The 6,759-nt window shown below is 53.9% G+C and overlaps 1 protein-coding gene across 1 annotated transcript in view; it reads right to left on the bottom strand.

The window, feature by feature from the left end:
* Nucleotides 1-6,759, bottom strand: part of imp4 (IMP U3 small nucleolar ribonucleoprotein 4) — a 23,258-nt gene that overhangs the window by 3,683 nt on the left and 12,816 nt on the right. Inside the window, exons 3-4 of the mRNA XM_043675116.1 lie at nucleotides 5,785-5,948; nucleotides 5,189-5,283 (exon numbers count right to left, since the gene is read on the bottom strand). Coding sequence (XP_043531051.1) covers nucleotides 5,189-5,283; nucleotides 5,785-5,948 — 259 coding nt within the window. The remainder of the gene's footprint in view (nucleotides 1-5,188; nucleotides 5,284-5,784; nucleotides 5,949-6,759) is intronic.

The following is a 6,759-nucleotide window of genomic DNA, read 5'->3' as shown; positions in this document are numbered from 1 at the left end:
TCCCCCTCTCCTCACTCCTCTCTCACACACACTTTCAACAGCCACATTGAGGGACAGCTTATTTCGCTTGAGGACAGAAATAGCCCACTAATGGGGGCAAATTGCTGCAAATTTAGCGGGAGGGTTTGCCGCTGCTTAAACTTGGGAAAGCAACAAGGAGTCACGCCCCAAACAGAATAGGTCACAAACATGCCCCAATGTGCGCGGAACTGTTGCTTGTCCTGTCGCCTGGGCACACAAGACAGGTCAGAGCTGAAATCAGCGTATTGGGTCTGTGGGAGGTGGGAAACGCTCCCCCCTCCCATTGGTTTAAACCTGTGTGAGAGGCTTCACATGTTGGAGATTAAACCCCACTGATTATTGAGCCCCGCACACAACACTCTTACAGATGGCACGAAATATACAACCAAAACTGATTTCAACAGGGCAACTGCGACAGGTTTGACTGAGGCTTTCCACAAGGGAACGTGACTTTTTAATAAAGCAGAAAGTGCACGCGGAGTTGCGAGAGAACGGCACCCAAGTGAACTCCCCAAGAGGAAGGTGGACAGTGAGTTTTGCCTTGAACGGCGATGGCTCACACCAGGGGACGCAGCTTTACATGGAGGGGTGATAGATATAGGACAGATGGCAGAGGGAGTTTCTTTACTCAGAGAGTAGGAGGGGGCGTGGAACGCACTGCCTGCCACAGTAGTAGACTCACCAACTTTAGGGGCATTTAAATGGGCATTGGGATAAATTAGGGATGAAAATGGAATCGTGTAGGATAGATATGCCTCAGATTGGTTTCTCAGGTCAGCACAACATCAAGGGCCGAAGGGCCTGTACTGCGCTGGAATGTTCTACGGCTAGTGTAGCTACGCAGCAATCATTCTGCGGAGATCAAATCACGTCCGCGAGTGTTTCTTAGGACCCCTCCATCACAGCCAGAGTGTAGATTAGAGCGGTGCTGGAAAAGCACAGCAAGGTCAGGCAGCGTCCGAGGAGCAGGAGAATCGACGTTTCGGGGCAAAAGCCCTCCTGACGAAGGGCTTTTGCCCGAAACGTCGATTCTCCTGCTCCTCGGATGCTGCCTGACCCTGCTGTGCTTTTCCAGCACCGCTCTAATCTGGACTCTGATCTCCAGCATCCGCAGTCCTCACTTTCGCCCAGTGTCACAGCCAGACCCAACCCCTGCCCCATCCCTGCAAGTCCGCATTTCCCACGGCTAATCCGCCCATCCGGGTTAACAGCGGGCTGAAGGACTGCCTGGTTTTGCCATCACTTCCCGGGTCGCTGGGTGGGGGGGGGGGGGCAACTCACAGCTCCCACCCTCCTCTTACTTTCAAGATGTCGCCGTTTATTTCCCAAGTTTTCCATCTTCCATATCCTTCGCCACCCCAAAGCTTGTGTTTAGCACCTCCCCTAGGGGCAGGTCAGGGAGGATGGGCCGTGCTAAATTGTCCAAGGTGTTAGATGCATTAGTCGGAGGGAGATGGGTCTGGGTGGGTTACTCTTTGGAGGGTCAGTGTGGACTTGTTGGGCCGAAGGGCCTGTTTCCACATTGTAGGGAATGGGATCCGATCTATCTCCTGTGGTTCCGCACATAGGTGGCCTTGCTGACCTTCAATGGCCCCTGTTTTCTCCCAAGTTACCCTTTTGTCCTGAACGTATTTATAAAATCCCTTTGGATTCCCCTTAACCCTATTTGCCAAAGCTATCTCATGTCCCCTTTTTTGCCCTTCCGATTTCCTTCCAAAGGATTTCGCTACAGCCTTTATACTCTTAAGAATTCACTTGATCGCACGGTGGCTCAGTGGTTAGCACCGCTGCCTCACAGCACCAGGGTCCCGGGGTCGATCCCAGCCTCAGGCTGACTGTCTGTGTGGAGTTTGCACGTTCTCCCAGTGTCTGGGCGGGTTTCCTCCGGGTGCTCTGGTTTATCCCACAGTCCAAAGATGTGGTGAATTGGCCACGGGGAAATTGCCCTTAGTGTTAGGTACATTAGTCAGAGGGTAATGGTTCTGGGTGGGTTACTCTTTGGAGGGTCGGTGTGGACTTGTTGGGACGAAGGGCCTGTTTCCACACTGTAAGGAATCTAATCTAATCTAATCTCTGCCAGCAATACCCGACATACGCTTCCTTCTTATTCTTAACCAAAACCTCAATTTTTCTAGTCACTCAATGTTCCCCACGCCTACCAGCCTTGACCTTTCACCTGAACAGGAAGACACACTCTCTGGACTCTCGTTAGATAGGGTGGGCAGGGAGAGGCTTTCCCCTCGGATGGTGATGGCGAGCACGAGGGGACGCAGCTTTAAATTGAGGGGGTGATAGATATAGGACAGATGGCAGAAGGAGTTTCTTTACTCAGAGAATAGGAGGGGGCGTGGAACGCACTGCCTGTAACAGTAGTAGACTCGCCAACTTTAAGGGCATTGGATAGGCATATGGATGAGAATGGAATAGTGTAGGAGAGAGGGGCTTCAGATTGGTTCCACAGATCGACGCAACACCGAGGGCGCTAGAATGTTCCACGTTACCTCATTTCTAAAGGCTTCCCTTTAACTGCAAACATCTGCCCCCCCAATCAACCTGTGAAAGGGCTTGCCTTGGGGGTGTCAAAACTGGCCTCCCTCCAATTTAAAACTTCCAACTTTTTAGATCCAGTCGATCCTTTTCCACCGCTATTTTAAAAAAAAAAACAGGACAGAACTACGGTCACCCCCTGCAAAAGTGCTCCCCTGGCAGCTGCTAACCTGCTCCCCACCAGGCCAGAGAATGGCCAGCTTTGCCGCTCCTCCACAGCGAGAGATGGGGCCATTTGACCTTCGGCCTAACCCTCCCATGAAGCACTGCTCTCGACCCCATAGCAACGCCAAGGGCAGGCGAGCAGCCAATGGGAACCCAGGGATGAAGAGCCAGCAAATGGAAAAGGGACGTGGCACAATGGGGAGCACTGTTGGCTCGCTTACAGACTTCTCAGTCCATTGGCCACGCTCAGTTGCTGCTGTCCGGCCTAACACCCTCTGACTTCACGTGTGAATAAATTACCTCCCATTCACCTAAACGCTACACAATACAGGAAGACCACCAATCTGCCCCTTGCGGGCAGTCCCGCATTAAGAGGAACGTAGCCCACTGAAGCTTTCGCCTACACGGCGAGTATTTCCTCCCGCAGGAACGGTGACGGCAGAACCCAGACTGTGTCCCCCAGCCCATCGGATCCACACCGATTCTCCCCATCAGCAGCCCACCAAGAGGCACACCCCTATCCTTGTAACCCTGCTTTCCCCATGGCCAACCTGCACATCCCTGGGCACTACGGGACCATTTAGCACAGCCAATCCACCGTGCAAAATTGTCCCCATAGCGCCCAGGGATGTGCAGGTTAGGGTGGATTGGCCGTGCTAAATTGTCCCGTAGTGCCCAGGGATGTGCAGGTTAGGGTGGATTGGCCGTGCTAAATTGTCCCCGTAGTGCCCAGGGATGTGCAGGTTAGGGTGGATTGGCCGTGCTAAATTGTCCCCGTAGTGCCCAGGGATGTGCAGGTTAGGGTGGATTGGCCGTGCTAAATTGTCCCATAGTGCCCAGGGATGTGCGGGTTAGGGTGGATTGGCCGTGCTAAATTGTCCCCGTAGTGCCCAGGGATGTGCAGGTTAGGGTGGATTGGCCGTGCTAGATTGTCCCCGTAGTGCTCAGGGATGTGCAGGTTCGGGTGGATTGGCCGTGCTAGATTGTCCCCGTAGTGCTCAGGGATGTGCAGGTTAGGGTGGATTGGCCGTGCTAAATTGCCCCCGTAGTGCTCAGGGATGTGCAGGTTAGGGTGGATTGGCCGTGCTAGATTGTCCCCGTAGTGCTCAGGGATGTGCAGGTTAGGGTGGATTGGCCGTGCTAAATTGTCCCGTAGTGCCCAGGGATGTGCAGGTTAGGGTGGATTGGCCGTGCTAAATTGTCCCCGTAGTGCCCAGGGATGTGCAGGTTAGGGTGGGATTGGCTGTGCTAAATTGACTAGTGTGTTCCGGGGTGTGTAGCGGAGGTGATTAGTCAGTGGTAAATGTAGAGTGAAGGGGTAGTAAATTGTCCCGTAGTGCCCAGGGATGTGTAGGTTCGGGTGGATTGGCCGTGCTAAATTGTCCCCGTAGTGCCCAGGGATGTGCAGGTTAGGGTGGATTGGTCGTGATAAATTGACTCGTGTGTTCCGGGACGTGTAGCGGAGGTGATTAGTCAGGGGTAAATGTAGAGTGAAGGGGTAGGAGAATGGGTCTGAGTGGGTTACTCTTCGGAGGGTCGGTGTGGACTTATTGGGCCACTTATTCTATTCTTAGCCCTGACTAATCCACCTCACCTACACATCCCTGCACACTGTGAGCAATTTAGCACGGCCAATCCACCCTAAGGAGGAGAGTCAACGTTCCGGGCCAGAGCCCTTCATCTGGAAGGGCTTTCACCCGACACATCGACTCTCCTGCTCCTCGGATGCTGCCTGACCATCTGTACTTTTCCTGCACCACACTCTCGACTCTGATCTCCAGCATCTGCAGTCCTCACTTTTGCCCGGTCCACCCTGACCTGCACATCTTTGGGATTTCCACACAGTCACGGTGGGGTGAGAATGTGCAAACCCCACACAGACAGTCACCCGAGGCTGGAATCGAACCTGGCGCTGGGAGGCAGCGGTACCAGCCACTGGGCCGACGTGCCACCCTTTCAAGGGGATCGGTACCACCACCACTTAATGCCGCGTACGCATAGCAACGGGTGTACACCCTCAGGACTCTGACCAACTTTTACACGTGCACAGTGAAAAGCATTCTATCGCCGCATCACAGTAACTGCTCTGCCCACGAGTAACTACAGAGAGTTGTGTCCGTCACGCAAACCAACCTTCCACCCACTGACAACGTCTACACCTCGCGCTGCCTTGGGAAGACATCAAAGCCCCCTCCTACCCCAGTGATCATCTCCTCCATTGGGGAGAAGCGCAGACACACAGACCAACAGATTTAAGAACTCCTTCCCCTTTGTAATCGGACTCCTGAACAGACCGCCGTCTTGCTGTTAGTGCGCCTTCCCTGACATCTTATTCCTCGCTCTGTTCTTGCACAGCGCGATCTGCCTGTACTGTACGCAAAACAGGTCTTTTTCAAAATCGACCCTCCCCCCTCGCCCCTACACACACACGGACGGATTCCCTCCCAACACATACCTGAAAGAGATGAAGTCATCCTGGTTAGCGAATGTGATTACTCTTTTGCTGTCTTCTTTCGGGACGGGGAATAAATACTTGAGGATACTGGTTACCTACAAAACGACAAAGCAGCTGTCAGCAGGGAATCCGAGATTCCCGACAGTGTGGAAACAGGCCCTTCGGCCTGACAAGTCCACACCAACTCTCCGAAGAGTAACCCGCCCAGACCCCTTCACCTCCCCTATTACTATACATTTACCCCTGATTAATCCACCCTAACCTGCACATCCCTGGGCACTACGGGGACAATTTAGCACGGCCAATCCACCCTAACCTGCACATCCCTGGGCACGGCCAATCCACCCTAACCTGCACATCCCTGGCCACGGCCAATCCACCCTAACCAGCACATCCCTGGGCACTACGGGGACAATTTAGCACGGCCAATCCACCCTAACCTGCACATCCCTGGGCACGACGGGGACAATTTAGCACGGCCAATCCACCCTAACCTGGAGCTTTTGTTTTCCCCGAACAGGCACGGAAACCCCCTCCGCTCCCTTCCCCAACCTCCACGCACCCCCGCTCCCTCCCCAACACCCCGTCGTACCTACCCTGAGGCCCAGCTTTGAGGTCAGGTTGTGGAAGATGAGATGCGGGTAGGCCTCGGACATGGTGCCAATCTTTGGGATGTCGTGACGCATCACCACGTTGGCGAGGGTGAAGTACGCGGTGGGACCAAAGGGCAGGTGGCACACCACCAGCCCGTCTGGGGGTTACGGACGGAACGGAGGAGGGAGAGAGAAGAGGAAAAGAAAAGGTTAGCCAATCTCTTCACCCTCAACCTCACCCCTTACTTGGCCTTCTGTGTCGCACGGACAGCCCAATAGAGTACATCGACTGACACCCCAGTGTCGATCCTCGAGAGTTGCGTTCTGGAAAAACGTGCCAATTGATTCGTCAAAGAGGTCACCCCTTTGGTAAAGGTGCGTGTGGTTCTAATAACGTCATGCTTTGCGAAAGCCTTCATAAGATTTCCTTGTTAGTAAACCACCGCCTCAGCATCATATCGGAGATTAGGCCGAATTGGCTCGTCGTTGCCGGCTCCTCGAAAGAAGGAGCATAATATTTGCAAACTTCCAGCCTGATGAGCGCGCCCCTTTCTCCAAATCGAGCGTGCTGACTGTAGCTATTCCTCTTACCACCACTGGGCACAGGGCGTTTCAGTGGTTAGCGCTGTTGCCTCACGGGTGAGATTCCGGTCGATCCGGTGACTGACCACGTGGAGTTTGCACGTTCTCCACACCCACCACGTTGGTGTTCGAATCCCGACGGGGGTCCACAGGTTTTCGGTTTTCACTCTCCATTACTACTGTAAAGTACTTACACCAGGTACCTTGCCAAGAATTCCTTCAGGGCCACCACGGCTGAACTGACCCTCCCAAGAACAGTTAACACAGACTCACTCCCCCAACCAACCCCCACATTTAGCACGGGCCAATCCACCCTAACCTGCACATCCCTGGGCACTACGGGACAATTTAGCACGGCCAATCCAGCCTAACCTGCACATCCCTGGGCACTACGGG

The sequence above is a fragment of the Chiloscyllium plagiosum genome, chromosome 3 (assembly GCF_004010195.1).
Source record: "Chiloscyllium plagiosum isolate BGI_BamShark_2017 chromosome 3, ASM401019v2, whole genome shotgun sequence".
NCBI classification, from domain to species: Eukaryota; Metazoa; Chordata; class Chondrichthyes; order Orectolobiformes; family Hemiscylliidae; genus Chiloscyllium; species Chiloscyllium plagiosum.
The sequence above is the reverse complement of the archived record's forward strand: the minus strand, read 5'-3'. Positions and strand labels throughout refer to the sequence as shown.